General features: G+C 54.4%; 2 protein-coding genes across 4 annotated transcripts in view; one reads left to right on the top strand and one right to left on the bottom strand.

Moving 5' to 3' along the window:
* OPHN1 (oligophrenin 1) overlaps positions 1–14,375 on the bottom strand; it is a 51,051-nt gene extending 36,676 nt beyond the window's left edge. For both annotated transcript variants that reach the window (XM_032701851.1, XM_032701852.1), the window contains exon 1: positions 14,152–14,375. In XM_032701851.1, the coding sequence (XP_032557742.1) occupies positions 14,152–14,305 (154 nt within the window). In that variant the 5' untranslated portion in view covers positions 14,306–14,375. The remainder of the gene's footprint in view (positions 1–14,151) is intronic.
* YIPF6 (Yip1 domain family member 6) lies at positions 13,826–22,465 on the top strand. 2 transcript variants are annotated; one of them, XM_032701854.1, is made up of 7 exons: positions 13,826–13,846; positions 15,715–15,843; positions 16,367–16,445; positions 16,745–16,787; positions 18,043–18,168; positions 18,268–18,425; positions 19,241–22,465. In XM_032701854.1, exons 1-7 carry the CDS (start codon positions 13,844–13,846, stop codon positions 19,357–19,359), a joined length of 657 nt encoding a protein of 218 aa, XP_032557745.1. In that variant the 5' UTR covers positions 13,826–13,843; the 3' UTR covers positions 19,360–22,465. The 2 variants fall into 2 exon arrangements, with proteins under 2 accessions (XP_032557745.1, XP_032557744.1); XM_032701853.1 differs by lacking the exon at positions 13,826–13,846 and adding an exon at positions 14,845–14,957.
* Positions 22,466–23,282: the final 817 nt, after the last annotated feature.

Genomic DNA, 23,282 nt, shown 5'->3' with positions numbered 1-23,282 from the left:
CCCCGGACTGCTCTGTTCCCCTGTCCCTAGGTCAGGAGTGCCCTGGGCCCCCTGGCCCTCCCCAGGGTCCCCAGACAGGAGGGGCAGGGGGACAGCCAGGTACCCAGCATGGGGAGGAGCGTGGGCTCAGAGCACAGTCCTTGCTTCCCCCTCAAAAGCCTCGTTCAGCAGCTCCCTCTGATGGGTCAAACCTTTGCTCCTGAATGAGCAGATTCAGGCCTGAATGTTGCTATTTAGCCCCAGCTGCCAGGGGCTGGAGCACGTAAATGGGTGAACTCTCACACAGAACGATGTCATTGACTTGATGGAAAACCTCAGCAAATAATCCCCCTCAGTCCCCCAGTGCTCACTCAGGCTGGGCCGGAGGCTCATTCAGCCCTTGCTCAGGGGGAGCTTTGTTCGTTCCCCTGCAAACCCTGAGCTGCTGCAGCCCCATCCAGCCCCTCCACCCCCATTATCAGCGGGTGGCCTCCAGTCCCTCCCTCCGAACAGCCCTCCCGGCCCAGTGTGGGTCCCTGAGCCATCCCGAGAGCAGCGTCACCGAGGCAGCTCATCACAGCACCCCCGGCCAGCATCCGTCCGTCTGTCCATCCGTCCATCTGTCCATCTGTCCCCTCCATGTTTGCTGGCCAGGGGAAGGTGATGAGCCATCGGGAGGCTCTGGCTTCATGTCCCTGTGAGCAGGGAGCGTGGCAGCACACGCAGGTCCCGCACAGCACGTGGTGGGGACAGAGGGTCTTCACGTGCCACGTTTCCATGTCAGCCCCTGCAGCAGGGAATGAACTGGCAAGCTTGTGCCTTCTGGGTTTTACAGAAACAGGGGGAAGGGCCATGGCAGAGAAAGGTTTGAAAAGACAAACACAGCATGTTTTAACCAGAAAAGAAGATATAGTACAGCCAATTTAAGTTACATTTTCCTTTCAAAATACGTCTGGCCTGAAAGTTTATTTGCCAAATGTCCAGCTGAAGGAAACCCAGGTGCACATACATCAGCTTAATAGTGACAAACACAATGGATGCCCCACAGTTAGCCCAGTGCTGTTTGGCTGCGCTTGGAACAAGGAATCTTTTTCATTTTGGGAACCATCCTTATCCTTACCCTCAGTAGAGAGGTGTAGGAAGCCCCAGCTGCAAGTGGTGACAGCTGAAGGCAGATGGCTGCCAAAGACATCCCTGGGGTGGCACAGGCCTTCCCTTAGGGAAACAACCGTAGAAGACGAGAGAGGGAGAGGGAAAGGGGAGAGCCAGCACTGCACACGCCTGAGGAGCTCTTAATGGAAACCAGGCTCCTCCAGATCAAGGTGACTCAGCTCCTACAGGTAGGGAGCCTTTGCTGAACCCCAGCTCCTGACAGAGCCCTTGTGTGCTCGCACACAGACAGCCCCACGTGCTGCCGTGGTGCCAACACAGCTTTGGAGTGTTCCCTGGGACAGGAATGGGGCTGGCTGATTGGGGTGTTCCCTGGGACAGGAATGGGGCTGGCTGATTGGGGTGTTCCCTGGGACAGCAATGGGGCTGGCTGATTGGGGTGTTCCCTGGGACAGCAATGGAGCTGGCTGACAGCTGGTTCTGCCGCAGCACTGCCTGCTGGCACCGGCCACCACGGGAACAGAGGATGCTCCTGCCCAGGCCCAGCACAGGGACAGTATCAGGGCCTGAGGCAGAGCACTGGGGGGCACATCACCCCTTCCCTCAGTGGCACCTGAACAGCAGCGTGGTGACACCAGGGATGGGGCAGGGCAGGCGTCTATGCAGAAAGGGATGAGCCATGGCCACAGGAAAGTGGCTTGACCACAGGAAGGGGCCAGCAGGAAGAGACTTGCTGTGTGGAAAATTGGGGCTCCATCCCATGCTGGGAGAGATGTCTGTATTGTCCCTCGTTTTAACAGACACTCGGAAATGTTTTCCCTCCCGATACAAACACTCAGCTGCCAAACGCCCTCACTCTGCACCCCAAAGCCTGGCAGGAGGGAGAGGCAGCTGGAGGGCCTGTCCTGCTCCCCCAGCGCCAGGACCCGAGGCTGAAGAAATAATGCCATGCTCCAAACTGGAATGTCCCTGAGAGCAGCACGCCAAGGCTCAGCACCGCCAACAGCCCCAAGGGCCCTTCCTGCTCGTGGTGCAGCTCAGTCTGTTTCCATGGAAACACACCAAAATGGATTCAATCAGGAGTCCTCAAGGACTCCTCCTTCCAGCCTAAGAATGTCATACCAACTCTTACCATTTGTGGTCACAATACTTTACTCTTCTAGTAAAAATGAAGTTCCATCCCTGCACAGAGTCCCACAGCAGGGCTGTGGGGCAGGAATGGGGAGCACCAGCACCAGTGCCAGCCTCAGAAGCCACAGGGAGAACTTGGGGCTGTATTTATGTGTAGACACACCTCCAGAGCCAACAGCTCAGGAAGGATGTGCCCCACACACAGCCTGCTCAGCAAGGACCTGGCAGGATCCTCACTTCAATCTTTCACAGCAACCACAGGTAACCAAAAACCACAAACAAAAAAGTGCTGCTACCGCTGCAAAAGCCACAGGCCTCTGACAAAGCAGAAACACAAACGGAGCCCCAAACCAGGCTGTGCTGCTGCTTTTTACCTCAGTGCTTAGAATTTAAACCAGAAGGAAACCACCACCACCGGACAGAGCTGTGGGGGACACAGCCCCACACTCCCCCTCACACTCCCAGGGTGAGCAGCCTTGGCTGGAGAATGGGGCAGGAGGTGCCACACCAGGGTCTGTGATGCTCAAGGTGTCACAGGTGCACATCCTTAATTAGCTTTGCTAATTGCAACCCACAATCACAATCTCTGTGACTGCAATGGTCCTCTATTCCCAAGAGAGGAAACCATGTCCCTGAGCACACAGAAATAGAAGTGGCAGTGACAATCCAGTGGTGACAGCTACGGGGACCAGCAGAATCCATGCACCATAGGAGGAATGTGCTTGGGCTGCCTCACTTAACACCAGAGGCCAGGCTGCCAGCACCCTCACCCTCCTCATCCATACCCAAATAGTCCCTGCTTATATGACACTGGTTGGCTGTGCAGCAGCTGCTACAGCCAGCACTGCCTCTGCTTCTTCCTAGGACACAGCCAGGTGGGAATTGCTGCTCCTCCAGAAGGTCAGGGGCTGAGCAGACAGTGGGTTCAGCAGCCCTTTGGCTAATCTTCATCACATGCTACTCCCTGGGCATCACATTGCAAATTAAGGAGGAAAAACTAAAATAAAAGGAACTCCCCCACACCTCAGCACCATGGCAATCATTGGCCAGCAACAGTCCCAGAGCAAAGGCATCCCTGAACTTAACCTGATCCCACCGAGGGTGTGAACAGCTGAACAGCGATGGGGCTGCAGCATCCCCTGTTCCCGGGAAGGGATGGGATGGGATGTTCCAGTCCACACCAGAAGGTGGGAAGTGACTTCAGCTGGTCTCCCAGCTTGGGGAAGAGCAGGCAGCAGAGACTTCCATGGGGGAACAAGCCATTCCCAAGTTTCTGCATCCATCTGACCCACAGATAGCAACGCCAGGTGCCCTTCATGCAGCAACTCAGCCACAACTTCAGCAACCCGTGAGGAGTCCCATAAGGAATCAAAAAGGAAAATCCAAACCAGGTTTGAGCCATGCCAGTGCAAATAACCAGAGCAGATGTAAGCAGGAGCTCCACCTTTGCATTTTGCTTTCTTCTTCTCCAGCTTGAAAACAGAACTGTTTAACCCAGCCATACACTTACAAATAAGCAAACAAAAGACAATAAAAGTTCATTCTGCCCTTAAATAAGAGCATTTAAGACAAGGACAAATTTTCAGGTTAGATCTGAACTCTGGAAATCCATTTTTGTCAGGGAAATGTTGCAAGACCCTGACACAGAGCAGCTGAGGACACACCTACATTTCCTTCCAGTGGTCCCTATGGACCATTTCCTCCTCCCCCATGGAGTGCATGCACAGCACATGCACAACATGAGAAATGCCAGTTTTCCCCAGCATGCAGAGAGAGGGCTGTGATCCCTGAGGGGAAAACAGTGTGTTCATTGTTACCAACTCCCACCAAAGAATTCCCCGGGGTACTGCATCATGGAGATGGAGCTGATCCCTGCTGCCATCTCACAGATGATGTTCTGGACTCGGTACCTGACCCGCTGCTTCCCAGGGACTCTCTGTCCTTTCAGCAGAGCTTCAGCAGCTGACACACAAAGTGTTTGGTCAAGGGGCTGGAGTCTGCTCCGAGCTGCTGGATTTGCACTGTGTGTACTAACTGCATGAAAACCCCAGTCTGTGTCCCACCAAAATACCTCAGCTCTGAAAGCCATGAGCTCCCCCAGCCGAGCCGGATGCACCATCAGGATCAGCAGTAACGAGCCCTGACTCACAGAACACTCCCAAATACTCCACAGCTGCTCAAACACAAAAACATGTTGATTTTCTCAGATGAGGAAAAAATAACTTCCCGGATGGCCTTCTAGGTAGTCCCAAATCCACACCAGCATCCTAGGAAGAATCCAGCCCTCCTGTTGCTGCACAGAGGAGAGATGCTCACCATTAGGGAGTTACAGAGCGGCCCAGGACAGGCAGTGCCTGGCAGTGACCCAGGGCAAGTTGTCCGCAAGTGCCCCCGAAGGCTCTGTGGGGACTCAGAAATCCTGACACGTTGGACAAAGGCCATTTTTCCCACACTGACACGGGTTTTCCACTTGCCAGGAGTAAGTGGCTAGCATGAACTGCTAAAAATAGCTTGCTATATTTAGCTGTGCTTTACAAATCTCTTGCAAAGGAATTTACTGAATGTCTCACACTGTCACACAGTTACCTCTCCTAATCAGGGCTTCACTGACCAAGTCATTCATAAGCTGCTGCTTCCCTGTCTTTTCCAGGGAGAAGAGCAAGGCTGTACTCCCAGTACAAAGACAATTTTCAGTACCTCTCCCTTCACAGTCACCTTTTGCTCTGCAAGCTGGTTCTCTGCTCTCTGGACCACCACCTCCATTCACATATCCTCTCCCACTCTCCCTCCACCCAGTTTCTGTTTCCTGTCCTAAACTTCATCTTGTATTCCCATAAATTCTCCTCCTTGCCCAGGCAGCCTTGTGGGAAATTCCCGAACTTGCTTGACAGGCTCATTTTCTTATTTACTCTTTAATTAAAAACCCAAGCAATGGTTCACACTTATCATATACTTCTCATGCCTGCCTTATCTCTCTCACTGCCTGTGGAAACCGGCCACAGGTTTCCTGTGCCAAACCTGCCACGCTCCAGAAGAGCTGGCAAGGGTTACGAAGCTGCACTGAAGCCCAAGGCAGTTAAACACACAGAGGGGCTTTCCTGGCTGCCTGGAACAGAAGGAGACCACGGGCCTCCTCACCAACAACTTGGAAGTTTGGCAACGTATCGGCCCAAAAACCCAAGCAAAACACAAAGCAACCAAGCAAGGCTGGAAGGACAACAAAGTTTTGGGGCATATTGGTCTGTTTTGGAGAAAACTGGGAGTGAGTGATCTGGGATACAGGTTCTGGGGACAAGGGTGTACTCTTCCCCTCCACTGGATTAAGTGATCACTAATTATCCAGTGTCTTTTTCCTGAGACCTCCACAGTCACAGATCCATTGATCAGGAAGAGAGTCACACGGCAGAACCAAATTTTAAAGCAAAGACATGGAACACACCATTCTAACAGTGACACTCACTGGATTGTACCAGTTTCCTGGAGAGTGGCACTTGGGGCCCTATTTTTAATGTTTTTATAAAGGACCATGTGTTAGACTCATTTTTCTTTTATGATTTTTACTTCTGAAACCTGAGGGCAGCACAGGGCCCTGCCTGGCCCAGCACAGCCACGACATCCACTCTGCCCATGTGCAGCCGCACAGCAAAATTCCTGCAGGCACCAGTGCTTCCCTTAATGCTCCTTGGAATGAGCCAGGGGTAAAACTGCACTTTGGAAGCCCAAACTCCTCAAAGGACAGTTTTTCACCTTTGGCATTTTTGTGGCCTTTTAAACTGACCTTGCAGCTCTGCAAAGCTGGAGCAGTTGCTTCAGCAAAACTGGAAAGAGACACAGGGCAGCCAGCCCAGAACACATGGGCAACTGAAATGGAGATTAAGAAAAGATGATGGCCTTAGAAATCGGCAAAAGCGGTGAAATGTGCATTAAGAAATAATGCAACTACTTTTTGAGCAAATGCTCCCAGAGTCACAGAGGCAGAGAAGAGTCACCAAGGGGGAAACACCATTGCAGCCCTTTGGTCCACCACAGACTGAAGCCCAACTGCAGGGCTGGTGCTGCTACACCTGCAAGAATTTCACCACCTGGTGTCCAAATCCAATTGTCACTACAGCAGGGAATTGCTTAGCACTGCCCTGTAGTGTGCTGAACCTGGGCAAAGGAGGGACAGCCACAGCACGGGGACACTGCCCAGCTCCAGGGGCACTGGCACTGCTGACAGAGGTGGTACTGGTGTTCCTGTGCTGGGCAGTCAGCAGCTCCCAAACCCCTCACGGGAGGCTCCAAGGGCGGCAGCACATGGCTGCTTTCCTGCCAATTCCCAAGGCAGAGGCTGTTGGACACCTGGCGAGCCAGGATGGCAGTGCCAGGTGAGCTGTGAGGATGGCAGTGCCAGGTGAGCTGTGAGGATGACAGTGCCAGGTGAGTTGTGGGGAGGGTGGTACCAGGTGAGCTGTGACTGTGGCAGCTGGGTGTCACTGCAGGGCTGGGCGGGAAGCCAAGGTGGTTAGCTGGAATCAGGGTGAGGCTGGCAGGTGGCACTGGCTGCTGCACCTATTTATATACCTGTTTACATCACAGTCCCACAGAGGCCAGTCACTGCCTTCCCCAGACTGGGGGCAGGGCCTAGAGCTGGGGAATAATGGACAGACTCTTCAAAAACTAAAAATACACAAAGCTGAACCATGGAAAGCAAACAGACTTTTCCCTCCCTGGGATGGAGCGAGCTGTCAGGGAGGAGCACAGCCCCCCTCCCGGGAGCATCGGGACACCTCGTGCCAAGAGGCTGGTCAGGAAGGCCAGGGCAGAGCTGCACAGATCCCTGCAGCACTCCAGGCCACCCGGAGCTCCGAGAGCAGCTGAGCGGGCCCTTGGCACAGAGCTCTGGCGTGAGCGGCAGGAGAGGGTGTGCTCCAAGAGCCGCGGCTCCCCGCTGCACAGGCAGGACGGACACAGGGAAAACAAATATGAAAACAACAGACCCTTATCTGGGGCAGAGCACGAGCAGCCCCCACAGAGACATCTCATGATCTGCAGAGCCCTCACATGCGTCTCCCTGCACTCTCCCTTCCCAGGCCAGGGGGCCGGGGGCCAGGGCGCCGGGCTCGCTCGGAGCACAGAGATGATTTCAGAGTTTCCCTCGATAAGGGCGCAGCGGGGCGGGCAGGGGCCCAGCTGAGTCACACTCTGAGCCAGGGAGGGATTGCCAGCGGCTTGCGAGCGATCCAGAGCCATTCAGCACGAGGAGGGATGCACATCCCTCCTGTCCCAGGCTGGGAGACAGCTGGCACCTCCCAGGAGACCCCTGGGCACCGTCAACCTGACCGCCACTGGGATACCCGCCCACCCACCCTGCAGAGGTGCACCTTGGGGTGCTACCCCACCTCTGGCACCTCTGTGTCCCACGAGGACTTGGAGGTCCAGCTCTGTGCCTCCAACACAGAGGGTCTCCCAATGTCCTGCAAGTCCCCAGTTCATCCTGTGATGGCACAGGAACAGGTCATATTCCTTGCTCTCCATTTTCACAGCTACAAGGTTTAGTAAGATTAATAAATTCACTCTTGTTTTAAAAATCTCCAGGCTCAGCTCTTCAGAATGAGGCTTGGCTGGGGGAACAGGATAAAAAGGAGAGAGATCAGACTAAGAGAGCAACTGAATTCTGGGCTGTACTTGTATTTATAAACTTTATCTCAGGCTATTCCTCTGCTCTTATCATCACTTGAACGACTCGTGACCTCATGTTCACCTGTGCAGAAAATTCGGTGCCAAGAAAGGACACTGGGCACAGAGGCTGCGTTCAGACGTGCCCCAGCAGGGAACAGCCAGCACGGCCTGCGATCGCCACCCCCGACGGAGCAGCTCGGCCGGCGGCCGTGAGGAGGCTGCGAGGCAGAACACAGGCCAAGGTGGAAACTCCACCATCACCAGAACAAACCTGACAAGTTTCCAAAAACTTTCACATTCACACGTATCAGAACAGAAGGTCTATTTGTTTGAAAGATTCATTTAATGCTGATTAGGAAAATGTAACTTCTGCCTGCTGAACTCCTCCAGCAGTTCCAAAGCAGCTGCATTTTGGTGTTCAGCACCTGCAAATGGCACTGGCTGTTTGCCAGAGTTTGGCCTTTTGTTCTATGAACCCACAGTTCTCCAAACCTTTGTGTTCCTGCCAGGACTGTGTCTCAGGAGGTGTCCAGCACAATGGAGCAGGGCCACCGCTGCCGCTCCACGGAGCTGGGCTGGCTCCCAGCAGGACAGAAGCCACCCGTGAAAAGCCTGGGGGCCACTGAAGGACATCACATCTGTAGTTACCAGTGTGCTACCAACAGCATTAGGAAATAAAATATTCCAACAATTTCTCAAGGAAAAAGCCAGAAAAGCTGAGTCTTCACACGGTGACTCAAGAGGAAACTCTTAGGTCAGCAGCAGTGTTGCTGCGAGCCGTGGGCTGTCAGACACACACAGAACATGGATAACACCCACATCCTCCCAGGGAAGGAGCCAGGAAAGGCAGCAGAAGATGGATGAAAAGCTCCCTGCATGCCTAATATGCAGCACAAGAAAAAACATCCCTAAACACATGAAAATTACTTTACCTCTTGCCCTGGCCGTACGCAGGTGAGTTCTTGGGAAGTGTATCAGGGCTGGAAAAAGCCATCACAAAATACTGCACTTTAGCTTGTTTTGACCTGGACCAGGGCTGGTCCTGAGCCCACTCACCAGCCCCCAAGCTGGCAGGGACAGGGCTGGTGTGGTGCTGCCACAGCCACGGCTGGCGAGGAGCCACTTCAGCCCATAATCCTGCCCTGGGCTTCCTACAGCAAACCAAGCCCTGGGCACCCCTGGACACGGGTGGAGCAGCTGTAATCAGCAGAAGCCAGTGGTTCCCAGGGAGGAGGCTGGGGACCCCATGACTGGAGCAGGGAGGGGACACGGAGCCCAGCCCAGCCCAGCCCAGCCCAGCCCAGCCCAGCTCCCACGGGGCCATCACCGCACAGCCCGGCAGCCCTGCACCATCAGCCACCGGCAACCAAACGCCACAGCGACAACGTGCAGGGCAAGAGAGCTGCTCCAGTGGGAGCAAAACCCAACAAACACATCCCTGAGCCCCCAAACAAGGAGTGGGAACTGCCTCGCAGCTGGGTCCGGCGGATCCTGTGCCTGCGCCTCATCTCTCTTGCCTGCACTGAAGATTTGGCTCTGACGGCTTTTGGGAGGGTTTTTGTTCTTTTTTCTGCTATTGTGTTTTAGTCTATGGTTAAAGCATGTCTGGTTTAGATTTGCACTAACTGGGGCCCCAGATCCTGCACTCAGAGCCTGCAGCCCAGGAGCGTGAGCAGTTTCATTGGCTGCAGAGACTGCCCTGTGCTGAGGACACCCGCACAGCGTCTCTGGGAGAGCTGAAGCCCCACTGGGATGATGTACAAACACAGAGACCTTTCTTTACAAGATGAGCATCACTTAGGAGCTGCTGCAGGAGATCGGGATTTGAACTCCCACTCCCCTCAAAGGACACCAGCCCACTGAGGGATAAAGGTGATATATTTCTTCCCAGTGGAAGGAATCACACAGTTGATCCACTCAAAGCCTCCCAGGGGCTCTGTGTGAGCAGCTCCCAGGTGCTCTTGCTATCTCCTGTGCCATAGGATGGTGCAACCCACAACCTGAGTGCTGCAGCACAGAGACACTCAGAGCACACAGGTCCCCAAACCCTCATGAAGACGTTTCACAGTTACTGCATCTTCCCTTTTGCAGAGTATCCTGCTAAACTGGCACGTCCTCTATGTCCTTTACTTATGCAGTGCAATTGGTTTGGGTCTAGGAGGTGTCTAAGTGCACACAAAACCACCTTACAGCCATTGATTGTTTTTAGGCAGGATACGGGTCTGATGTCTCTTCAGATAACTAGACCAGAGAAGTCAGGAGACACTTCACAAGGAGAATGCATTATTGCTGGAGGAGAGTGATGTATTTTCCAGTTTCTGGAGAACCAGGCAGACAGGCTTCCCTGAGCAGCTTCAATCCCATTAAAATAACCTGTTCCAATGCCATGCTGCTTCCCACGCTCCACAGCATTAAACTCTTAGGCACCACATCCAACGACAGCACAGAAACCTGTCCAGAACGGGTGTGCCGTGCTGGGGGACATGGAGTTCCCTAAGGGGACAAGCCAGTTCCCACACACAGCACTGCGGGGACCTGCAGGGACGATGATGGTGGTGGCACCTTCCCTGGGTCCCCCATACAATTCCATTCTTGGGGAAAAGCCCACCCAGTCCCTAAATATACCTTTATCATGTTATCCTTCAGGATAAAGTGCTTGCACTGCCTGGGGAGACTGAGTACTGACAGGCACACCCCAGGCACACTGCAGAGCTTCACACAGGACAGAAATCAAGTGCAGAACCACATACACAACATTTGCATGAGAACTCAGAGCTCCTCCAGCTTCAAAGGACAATTTTCACCATGACAGTACTCAGATATTAATGAGAAAAGCCTCAACCTGACATTTCTGCAATTCCATTTGATATTTAATTGGGAGAGCAGATCAAAGAACAGGGGAAATAAATGGGTTTGCATTACCACACACACGACAGAGTTCAGTGAGCAGGAGAGATTAAAAAAACCACAGAAAGAAACTGCTGTAAAGCAGCTGTTCTTACAGTCACAACTTCTGGCGGCCCTTATGGCCTCGAGCGTGTGGCCTGAGCGAGGCTTCTCTGTCACACCAGTGCTGGCCACGGTGGTCCGGGGCTGCTGCCGGGGCCGAATCTCCGGTGCCCACATCAGGCCCTGGCCCTGGCCAGCCTGAGGGGACAGGCACCAGCCTGAGGGGATGGACACCTCCCAGTCTTTCTCCCTCCCTGACCAGGGCCAGGCCACGGTGGCCTCAGTACTGCCAGTGCAACCTATAGGACTGCCAGCAACTCTCTGTACTCCTGGCATGAAAAAGAAGGGATGTAGCCAGCTTTACAACAAAAATAACTCACATTTCTAGCTCAAAGTAACTTAGTTTCTATCACTGGCTTTCACACCCAAGATTGTTACAAAGGAACAATATTATTCTCTGCTTTAGTGAGTTAATTTCTCACTTGGTACAACCTTATACTTTGTCCCTTATGGTGTCCCACATATAGTTGAGACTGTATTCAACTGCTGGGGGGCGTCAGTCAGCAAGAGAAAATACCCCACTCAAAGGTAGCACTGGTGGGGCTGTAACTGCAGAAGGACCCTCACCAGGATGTGGGGGATGCAGAGCCCTGGGAGGGCTTCACCCCTGGATTTTATTTGTTCCACCCATCAGTCGGGTGGGGAGGTGGAACCAGTTTCTCTTAATCCATGAAAGGCCAAAGGAGTTAAAGCCCCCAAAGTGCCTCCTTCATTCGGTAACAGCCCTCCACCACCACCTGCCCTGCACAGGAACAGAGGCACACGGAGCCTCTGCCCCACACGGACACAACAGGCAGAGCTTCCCAGGGATGGCTCCCAGTGCTGGTCCCTGGACAACTGCGCCAGGCACAGCAGGAGTAAGAGGCAGGGAAGCCCTGCTGCCTGGGAAAGCACTTACCCATGGCCCAGCCATGGGTCAGCCTGGGATGGGGACAGGAAGGGAAGTGCAGCTTTTCATCAGAAATGTTCAGGAAGCTGAAGTCAGCAGACTCCTGGAGAAAGCACCGGGTGCCGGCACCACATGTATGAGAATCACTTGGGGAAGGGGATTAAACAACACTTCATCCAGATCAACAGGAATTCTGCTCTGAGAAAGGGCCTGGGTCACTGCAAGCCTCGAGACTGCTGGGCATAAACCCCAGGAGACAGGTCTGGAGCACAGCCGTGGCTGTCCCAAACTGCAGCCCCAGAGCGTCCCAGCCGGCCCCGCTGGCAGTGACTCACTGCCCAGCACTGCAGCCAGGCAAACTGGGGAATGGGAGCACGTGCATTTGGGAAACAACCAATCCATTAAACACCACAGCACCCACCAGCCACACACACACCCTGCACGCTTTTAATATTCCATGTTTATAATTCCATGCTACTTGAATGACTTGTTTAAAACATTTCCATTTGAGTTCACATATTAATTAGCTACAAATGGGATTATGGCAAATTAATCTACCAGTAAAAGGGCTAAACAAAAGTCAAAACACCCCCAAAAATCTCAAACAGAAGTCATCAAAATGGCCCTGACTAGATGCCGGCTGCCCAGCTTGTGTTGCCGACAGTGATGCCCAGTGGGTCCTCTAGAGACCCTGCTGAACACCCCCTGTATTTTGGTACCCAGCAGGTCGGCTGAGACAGCCTGACCTGGCTGGACACTGCCAGCAAGGGCCGTGCTAGCAGCCCAGGAAGGAACAACAAACACTGAGCTCCTCACACCATGGACAGCCCAAAACCCTCGGCTCACCCAGGGCAACTCAAGGTCCTGCCAAACTCCAAGAAGTGCCACAGTCACTTTGTCCGTATTACTTGGTGGATGGAAAACAAAAGCCAGGTTTGAGCAGGATGTTTTGAGTGGGAAGGGACCTCTATGATGTCTGGGTGTGATCAGCTTCCTTCTACTTCTCTCCTTCCTCCTCGGCCAGCCTCCCTGGGCCGGGTCTGCTGAGCCAGCAAAACCCCTGCACATCCCTGCGCACCACAAAGACTAAAAAGGGAAACAGTTTTGAGCAGAGTGATGAAGGAAAAGAAGAGCATTTCCATTAACCAGCAGGTTTGTTAAAATCCCTCTCATTTCTATTTTTGGGGTTTTTTTTGCGCTGGACTGAGCAGAGATTTGTGTTTTTGTAGCTCACATTAGGTCTCACAGCCCTGTGACGATGGCAGTTTCAGTCACACCAGCTTTTGTCTCTGCTGCTTCCAGATGGGCAAACATGGGCTATTCCAGCCGTGGCCTCGATAACAAGGAAGCTCTGAATTATTCTGAACAAAAGGGCAGCAGCTAAACCGATTAACACCAACTGAAAGCAACCAGCTGGCAGGAAAACCGTGTGTGACCAGCACGGATTGTGTCTGCCTTCACTGCCCCCTTGGCTGCTCTGCTGGCCTGGGCTGGTTCTAGTGCATTTATAACAGTAGAGAATCATGGAATCACTTGGATTGGAAAAGACCTTTAAGATCATCAAATCCAAGGAGATGTGGGAGATGACACAGGGAAGGTGTATATGAAGGCGTAGCTACAGCTCTGGGAAGGGAAAACAATTCAAAGCAGTTGGACGGGTCAGAAACGTGTCAAACACGTGGGTCCTGGTGGTTTCAGGTGACACAACCTGGCCGGGTGCTCTGGTGATCTGTCAGCACTTCTGAACGGGCAACTCCCTCAAAGTCAACACCGAAATCGACCTTTCATTGGGAAAAATTCTCATCGTGATATGAACAATGACAAAACACCACCAACAAAAGAAGGGCTACAGGAGGGATCTGGAGGGCCCCTCTCATCCTCCCAGTGCCCCCCAGGGAAGCAGGGGGTGACGAGATGACCCGCGATGGCCCACCACGCTCCAACCACTTGGGTGACGCAAAATAACGGAGCACCCTCCGCCAACAGGGATTGCTGTCCTTAAACGAGGAGGTGCCTGGGAGAGCTCGGCCGGTGCCGCAGCTGGTGCCAGCCCAGCGGGGATGGATGGTGGGTCCGACCCGGCCCTGCGCGGGGACAGCTCCGGGTGGCCCCGGGGTGGGGGGGCGGTGTGGGGACAGGGATGGGGACAAGGACAGGGCCAGGGCCAGCCCCGGGGTGGCGGGGGCGGTGGCTGCCGCCCGGGGGTCCCGCCGTGCCCGGGGGTCCCGCCGTGCCCAGGGGTCCCGCCGTGCCCGGGGGTCCCGCCGTGCCCGGGCGATGCCCAGCGCGGGGCGGGGCCGAGGCGTCTCCCGGAGACGCGGCTGCCGAGGGGGAGAGGAGGGACCCCCGCCCGGCCCGCCCGGCCCGCTCACCGCGGATGGCGGCGATGAGCGCGTTGCCGTCCTTGATCACCTCCTTGATGAACTTGTTGGTCCGCTCCAGCTCCTGCTCGTAGCACTTGAGGCGCTCTCGGAAGTCGGGGCTGTCCAGGTAGCAGTCGCTGAACTCCAGCGGCGGGTGCCCCATGGCCGCGGGCCGGGGGCGGCTCCGCCGGGCTGCGGCTACCGACGGGCACGGGCACGGGCACCGGGAGCGCCGCCGCCAGCGCCGGCACCAGCACCAACACCAGCACCAGCGCCAGCACCAGCACCAGCACCGCCGCCCCGCACCGCCGACATCCCGCGGGCCCCGCCCCGGCCCCGCCCCGCCGCTGCTGCCGCTGCTGCCGCTGCAGCGGGGCCGGGCCGAGGGACCCCCGCCCGGGCCCCGCTTCCGGCCGCGCCGCCGCCGGGACGTGTAGTCCGGGATGTGCCGCCCGGGGCACCGGGGCCGGGCCGCACGATGCGGTCCGGTCACTCCGGGCAGTCCGGTCCGTAGAATCTGATCCAGTCATTCCAGTCAGTCCGGTCCGTAGAATCCGGTCCGGTCACTCCGGTCCGGTCACTCCGCTCAGTCCGGTCCGTAGAATCCAGTCCGGTCGCTCCCGCAGCCGCGCGGGCCGGTCTGAGCGCGCCCCCTGCCGGAGGGGCGGGGGCGGTGCCGCCTGCCCGCGTTGCCAGGGACACCCCGGCGGCGGCACGTGACGCAGCGGCGCGCGGTGATGACGTCGAGCAGCCTCCACGTCTCCGGGGCAGCCAAGATGGCGGCGGCGGAGGGGAGCGGGGCTGGGGGGACCCTGGTGAGCGGGGAACGGGGGGACATGGGGACAAGGGGACAGGGGTCAGGGGAGACGGGGGTCAGGGGAGACGAGGGGAGTATGGGGGGACTCGGGGGGAACAGGGGGCCCGGGGGTGTCCGCGGGCCCTCGGCCCCCCGCCCTCCCCTCCCGGGGCCCGGCTGTCGGTCAGCGCGGGCGGAGCGGAGTCTGGAGGCCTCAGCGGGCGGCGGCTCGCCCAGAGGACGGGCCCGGGCACAGGGACGGGGGCAGGAGCAGGGACTGGGAGCCGCCGTCCTCCCGCCGCGCCCTCCCTGCCCTGGGGTTTGCCGTAGAACCGGTCTGTTGTGCTGTTTCCTCCCCCTGCGGGCACCCAGAGCTCTCCCGCCCCGCCGGGCTGCGGGGAATCAGCCCGGGGAAACCTGGTTGTGTCACAGCCTCGGTGCGTGCCCGGGTCGATGCAGCTCCCCACGGGTTATTATCCATGGGAGTCATCCCCCTCCAAAGGCAGGTGGTTTCCGTGGCTTCACCTCACTTAAAACACAAACTGCTCTTTCCTCCCTTCAGTTGTTGCTGCTGAAAGAGGGCAGAAAGCAGCTTGTGGGAGGGATTGGAGAAATGCTCCTACACATCTATAAACACATCTCAGCTCACCTGCTCAGGCCATGAGCTGTTCACATCAGGAACCTTTTGTTACCTGAGCAGCTGTGTCCATCCCCAGCCCATTGGAGGTGCACGTGAGCCGGTTTGTGTTCCCTCCTGAAGGCTGAAATCCGTTCAGTTCCCAGGTCTGGCAGATGTGTCCATATCTCAGGACATCCCAGTGGAAGGGGAGATCACTGTCCCCGTGGGATCTCACTCTCCTGATGAGGATTACTCCACGCTGGACGAGCCTGTCAGGGACACGATTGTGAGTCTGGACCTCTGGTTGGGGTAAAACTTGGGTTTTCCAGAGTCTTTGCCAGCTGTTGTGCAAAACCTGTGTTTGTGCACAGCTCTGCTTGACCTGTACTTCAGTGTAAGTCTGGGGATTGTTTTACAACTCGTCATGTAAAACAAAATCCTGTGGGTCAAAAGTGTCTGAATTGTGGCCCCAGAGTTTCTCTGTGATCCTGAAATCAGTGCTAGGGCAGAGGCCTCAGAGGGAGCTTGGGAAAAACTCTCCTGACTGATGGGATTCTTAATTTCTTTTCTTTTTTTAGAGGAGCAAATATTATTGTTCTTCATCTGGTGTTATTAAAGGATATAATATTGTGGTTGTTAAGGAACACAAGGAAAATAGGCAGTGTCTGTCTCAGAGGATGCTACAGAACTGTTTGGGTTGGATCTTCTCCTGAGTTACCGTCATTGCTCCTTTACTTCTGTCTGTCTGCTTTACTAGGAACTGTAATTTTTGTGCAGGGGGAAATTGGGGTGTTTTGTGTCTGTTTCAGATGAGGGACCTGAAGGCCGTTGGGAAGAAGTTTGTCCATGTGATGTACCCCCGGAAGAGCAGCGCACTCCTCAGGGACTGTACGTGCCAGGGGGGCCAGGGAGCAGCAGTGTGGCACATCCCGGGCTGAGCAGCAGCTGGGACAGTCACGGTGTCACCAGGGCTCTGGGCTGGGGGTACAGCTGGGAGCTTTAGCAGGGATGGGCTTTGAATGAATTTTGTTACAGAATATGGTGTAAGGTGCTGAATAAGGAAATTGTAGGGCAGTGGGGTGTTGAAAATGGCACCTTGGGAGTTGGGAAAGGGCTTTGTCACTCCCAAGAGAATGGAACTGAGATGGTTCTGTGACATTTCTGATGTGTTTTCCCTCTCCCTGCAGGGGATCTGTGGGGCCCATTGGTGCTGTGTGTCTCCCTGGCTCTGTGAGTATTGCTGGGGGATCTGGGGTTTTGTGCTCTTGTGCATTTGGGAAGTGAAATGTTCAAAAGGGATTAATGTGTTGAGATCAAGCTTGTCTGATCCCTCTCTGCCTTGTACAAGCACTGCCTGGTTGGATTCTCTTATAAAATATGTTTGTGACACTTCAAGCCTATTAGCACCTCTTGTCCTTAAATTTAGGATTTAAGGGTGAGCACTTCCTGGTCCCTGTCCTAGGAGTGGTTTTCCTGAAGGTGTCCCAGGCACGTTTCCTCATTCAGCTGTGTTGGATGCCTTTGCCCCCAGCTGCAGCCAGGACCCTGGTGTGGGAGCTGCAGGGCTGCGTGTCCTGAGAGCGGTGGGAGAAGGGAGGCTGGTCCAGGGATCAGGGATAGGAGGAGATGGTGGCTCCCAGGAGTTTGGGGGGTCAGATCTGCCTGGTGGGAGGGAAATGTTGATGAGGTCTGTAAGTAACTGAGGCACACCTGTGTACTCAGAGTACAGAAATCACTTAGTAATGTGGTGGGAAAGCTTTAGCAGAAGGAGAGGTGTAATTTAAATATTCCAGTTCATGCCTGCTCACTTCCCCAGGCTCTGTGGTGCCTGCATCCCATAGTTATTCCCAGCTTGCTTTAAGGTTAATGTGTTCAATCACTCACTGCTCTGCTGCTATGAGAGGTACTAAATCTTTGGTACTTTGATTTCCATCTCTTAGCCTGTTGTCTATGGCTTTATTCTTTTCTGAATGCTTGCACAGTTCTCAAAACAGGGAAACAAATGGGCTGAAATCCCCCCTATTGAGCCACAACCATTTTCCTTTCCTGTGCAAAACTGAGGATACTACTGAAAATAAGGAAAGAGATGAAAAACTATTGATCTGCAGCATAACTGGGGATAAGTGTTTGGGGATCCTGTTCTGCCATCTTCCCCAGTTTAGGAAAACTCAGTCAGTGCCTGTCTGTCCCCACAACAGGATTTCTCTGCCCCCACAACAGGATTTCTCTGCCCCCACAGCAGGATTTCTCTGCCCCCACAGCAGGATTTCTCTGCCCCCACAGCAGGATTTCTCTGCCCCCACAGCAGGATTTCTCTGCCCCCACAGCAGGATTTCTCTGCCCCCACAGCAGGATTTCTCTGCCCCCACAGCAGGATTTCTCTGCCCCCACAGCAGGATTTCTCTGCCCCCACAGCAGTATTTCTCTGCCCCCACAGCAGGATTTCTCTGTCCCCACAGCAGCTGTCTCTCTCTGCTCCCCCCAGGATGCTGCAGGGTGGTTCTGCAGACAGCAAGGACGATGGAGGGCCCCAGTTTGCCGAGGTCTTTGTCATCATCTGGTTTGGTGCCGTGGTCATCACCCTCAACTCGAAGCTCCTCGGAGGGACCATGTGAGTGGGTTTGTTCGTGGCAGTTCACACTCTCCTGTGCGTGGAGTTCTGCACTGCCTGCTTTGACTGCTGTTCTCCCGTTCCCGTGTCCCTGTGCAGCTCCTTCTTCCAGAGCCTGTGTGTGCTGGGGTACTGTGTGCTGCCGCTCACCGTGGCCATGCTGGTGTGCAGGCTGGTGCTGCTGGCGGGCGCCGGCACCATCAGCTTCATCATCCGCCTCATCGTGGTCGTGGCCATGTTCGGGTGGTCCACCCTGGGTGAGTGCCCTGTGTGTGCCCTGTGTGCTCTGCTCAGGGGCTTGGTCTGCGTTCAGTCCCTCGGACAGAGCCAGTGGGTGATGTAGTCTGAGGTGCTTCCTGGGCAGCTGTACTACTGTAGAAAGAATCCCAGGATCACTGAGTTTGGAAAAGCCCTCCCAGCCCATCGAGTCCAGCCTGTGCCCGATGCCCACCTTGTCCCCCAGCCCAGAGCACTGAGTCCAGTCCTTCCTTGGACACCTCCAGGGATGGAGACTCCACCACCTCCCTGGGCAGTCCCTTCCAATGCCCAACCACCCTTTCGATGAGGAAATTCCTCCTGGTGTCCAACCTGACCCTCCCTGGCACAGCCTGAGGCCGTTCCCTCTCCTCCTGTCCCTTGTTCCCTGGGAGCAGAGCCCGACCCCTCCTGGCCCCCCCTCCTGTCAGGGAGTTGCAGAGAGCGAGAAGGTCCCCCCCGAGCCTCTTTTTCTCCAGGCTGAGCCCCCCCAGCTCCATCACTGCTCCTTGTAGGACTTGCCTTCTGGACCCTAATTCTTCTAATCCTCGTGCAGGCACAGGTTCAGCCTCTGCCTCTGCTCCTGGTGTCCTTGGAGCAGCTTGGGCTAGTGGAAGGTGGTGGAACTGGAGGAGCTTTTAAGTCCCTTCCAACCCAAACCGTTTTGTGATTCCGTGATTTACCTTTCTCTGTGAAAAAGGGAGCGGTACTTGGTGATTGCAGCCCGTTGTGTGAGCAGTGGGTTGCTGTGGTTTCCCTTTCCCCACAGTTGGCCCCTGTCCCGGGTGGGGCTGTGCTGACTGTTGTGTCTCCGCAGCCTCCACGGCGTTCCTGGCCGACAGCCAGCCCCCCAACCGCAAGGCGCTCGTCGTCTACCCCATCTTCCTCTTCTACTTCGTCATCAGCTGGATGATCCTCACCTTCACCCCTCAGTGAGCCCCATCCAAGGGACTGGCACACGGACTGGAGTTTTTCATGGACACTGCAGTGAATCCTTGGCTTTATCTCTTTCTAATTTATATATAGGGATACTGTAAAAAGGCAGGTTGTGGGATAAAGCCAGAGAGCTGCAAAAAGTGCTCGTTTGTGTGTCCCTCTTTGTGAAAGATACCGAGGTCCAGCTACTGAGGGGTTTATTTAGCCCTGCTCTGTACTGGTGTTAAATAAACAGTGCCCACTGGGACTGAGGACAGAGCAGGAGATCCTGGAATTCCAAGCTGTTGGGAGATGAAGTTACAGGATCACACTACTTGGCAGAGTTCGTGCCTGTGCTTGGATTCTCACTGAAGATGAAGATGCCTTATCAAACTGTAGAACTTCACTGCTGTGATGTGTAGAGAGGGAAAAGACGTGTCCGACTCCTTTCATTCCCTTTGGAGTGGTGGGATGTGCACGTGGGGCATTGTGGGACTGGGGGCTTTCCTGGCAAGCAGGAGTTCAGCAAAACCCAGTTGAGTCTCTTGGCAGTGAATTGGAGCTGGTGGCAGGGAGTTGCCTTTGCCCATATCTGTGTGCTGTGGGTGTTCATCCCTTCCTGTGGCAGGGGAGAGGGTTTCAGCCTGATGCCTTCAGCACTGTGTCACCCTGGCCCTGTGTCTGTGAGGGGTGTGGGCTCAGAGAGGTGTGGCCCTGTGACCACAGGGGCCAGCTTGGAGTCCTGCAGAAACACTCAGAACTGGTTTGGAACTGGTTTATAGCTCTCACTCTGCGTTTGGGAAGGGAGAATTCCCTGGAGAGCACCAAGAGTGTGTATATATGATAGAAACAAGGGGTTCTGTGCAGTAAATTGAGGTTTTGCTGCACGGGCTGTTTGGTGCTGACAAACCACACCAGGGCTTGGGCCCCAAAGTTTTAGAACAGTTTGAAGGAAGGACAGTAAATGGTGCTGAAGGTGAAGGCTGCTGTGGAGCAGGACATGGATTCTGCTCTCGCCTGCCTGTGTGTGACTGTTCCTTTGGTTGTTACAGGGGCAGCAACAGAAATGTGAGCAAATGTGCATTTTGTTCCTTTATACTTGCCCTGAGATGTTGGACACTGTTTTGTGGGGCTTTTGTTTTGCTTAACACTTTTGTAAGAGGGAGGGGGTTTCTTTCTCCAGTCCCTGCAGGTGCTTTTTGTACCTCACCTGGAGAACCACAGGTGGGCAAGGGTTGGGTGTATTTTGGCACAGGGATGAGAGCTGGGATCTGCTTTTGGAAACTGTACAGAAATGGTTCCTGTTGTCCATTGTTCTCAGTCAGCAATCCAGAGGAGAGCTTCGAAACATCTGAGGTGAAAAAGCTGCTGTAAAATGTCCTTTTTCCTACAGTTGTGCAGATAGACTGAACCTGAGGTCTGTGGGTCCTGCTGAGGTGTGAATGTTCCTAATTTATAGTTCTGTGTACAATAGCAGTCTGTGCTGTAAACACTGCTAGTGCTGGGGGTTGGGATGGAAATCACTAAGTTGCAGATTAAAAGTGCATTTTTACCTTTGGAGATAAGGAACTGCTGTGTGTGACAGGGCCTGGCTGTGGCACCAAGGGGCTGGAGAGGAGCTATAGGGGTTCATCGACATGGGGGCCATGGAAATGGGGAATTTTTAAACTTCCATTAAATTATTACTGGTATGGAATGTGGTTTTTCTTCTAAGTGTGCAATTTTTTGTTAATTTAAAAGTTAGTTCAGCTTTATGGAGCTGAAAAGAAATACTCAAGGGAAGTGGATAGTAAAGCTGTTGATGGCTACAGTGGGGTTCCTTTACAAGAACTCAACCACACTTGCAGAGCAATCCTTGGGTTCTGTCTCTGTAGTGTCTTGTGACTTGAGTTGCTGTTCTAGCTGAAGGATAATTGGAGTAACATTTAACTGATCCAGAAATATTTTGAAAGGAAGGAAAATGATTTTTCAGGGGAGTTAAAATCCCAGCCTTTTCCTTGTTTTTGGCTTGGATCTGAGTCTCGCAGTGATTTGTTCTATATCAACATTCTTGGCTTATACAAGAGAATAAAATTGTTCTTACATTAACTTGCTTTACTTTTCAGCTGGTCACTGAGTTTTTCAGTCAAGAACTGTTTTTAATCTGCAAGAACAGGCAGAAGTAACCTGGTTATAGGGGAAGGAGTGATTTTGTTTTGGTTTTTGGCTCATGGCAATCCCCCTTTGGCATGGCAGCCATCGCCTCCTAAAGCTGCGACATCTCCAGGAGGGTCTGTGTCACTGGAGGTGTGACCTCTGTGGGTTTGAGTTGGCAGCAGTTGGGAAGGAAACCAGACTTTCTGGGTTTTCATGGCTCCAGTTGATGTTATAATTGGTTCCAGTTAGTTCTGGAAGAGCCGTGGAGTAGCCTGGCCTTTCCACTCGGATGTCGTGATTATTGGAGCCCTTTTTGTGAGTGGAGTATAAACGGCACAGAGAGACGGAGTGGGGAGCACCAGTGGGAATGACTGGAGAGGAACTGTCTTAGGTGACGTCAGGAAATCAAGAAGCCCAAACTGGGATTTGTTCCTCAGCCACCCGTGGATGTCCTGCAGAGCCCCCACTGTGACAGAACCACCTTGTCCCTTGGTGGGTGAGCGATGCCAAAGCCAACGGAACTCGGGCACGTTAAATACAACCAAAGCATTTCAGTTCAGGCAAGTGAAATGCCTGGATATTTGCAGATGCCTGCAGTTAATGCTGGTAGTGCTTTAAACTACTGGTGTTACCTCGGGGTGCTCAGTGCCCCCTGAATGTCCCTTGTCCTGTCCAGGTGTCCAGCCATCCCTCCCCGAGGGCTGTGCAGGTGAGTGATCCCTGGGACCGCAACAGAGGTTTAGCTTGTGCTGGAAATGTCTGTGGTAACAACTGCTGTACTTTCCAGGGGGAAAGAAAAGCAGGGGGAAGCAGCTGCGTTGCCTTTAATGAAGTGTTTGAACTGTTCTGCAGAGAAGCAGCTGATTCTTTGATGCACAAACCAGGCTTGCTTTCCTACTAGGATTTTTCTAATACTGTTTATCAGCAGAAGTTGTTGTATGTATTTAATTTTGATCTATGTAATACCAATAAAAAGAAAATTTGTTTTTAACTTTAAAATTTGAAAATTCAAGCGGATGAAGGTGCCGTGGGCAGTGTGATGTGCGGGTGGAAGCTCTGTGCTCTCTGTGCCTGTCCCACGGGAGCTCCCCGGGCCCAGCTGAGGCAGGAGGGGGAAGCTCCCCAGTCCCTGCCCTCGTGTCCCCCTGGCCCGACAGGGACAGCAGGACATGGCCATGTGTGCCAGAGCCCCCGGGGCCGAGCCAGGATGTCGCCCTACTCAGGCTCAGATCTTGCCAGTGCTCCCAGCTGGTCACAGACAGCTTGGGGAAGGAGCAGCGGTGCTGGTGTGCCCCAGAATTGGGGTTCAGGTGGCTGCAGGGACCCGAGTGTGCCCAGCAGCACTGGCCAGGGCTCAGTGAGCCGGGGGCTGACTGAGGTGGGGTGAAGGGGGAACAGAGACCTGGTAAGATGGTGCCTCATGAATGAATGGATATTAAACCCCATCTCTGAGTGGCTAATGAACGATAGGCAATTACCCCCAGCCCTGACCTGGCTAATGAACCAATGGCAATTAACTCCTTCCCTGTCCTGCACTGGGATTTGAGGCAATGGCCAGCACTGTGTCCGTGCTCTGCACTGGGGATGCAGAGTGGGTGACGGTCACTTGGGTGACAGTGGGGACACTCATGCCACAGCCATGGCTGGTGAGCCTTGGCCCGGGTCTGGTGGCAGCAGGGACACGGTGGCAGCAAGGACACGCTGCCCCTGTGCCGGGCATGGGCTGCGGGCTGGGGAAGGCCACCACGGCCCGATGGTCACAAGAGGGCAGCAGGACCGCGCCGTCCCTGACCGCCTTTTGTAGCTTG

Source organism: Chiroxiphia lanceolata, chromosome 14, assembly GCF_009829145.1.
Source record: "Chiroxiphia lanceolata isolate bChiLan1 chromosome 14, bChiLan1.pri, whole genome shotgun sequence".
NCBI lineage: Eukaryota > Metazoa > Chordata > Aves > Passeriformes > Pipridae > Chiroxiphia > Chiroxiphia lanceolata.
This window is presented reverse-complemented; position numbering and strand designations above follow the sequence as displayed.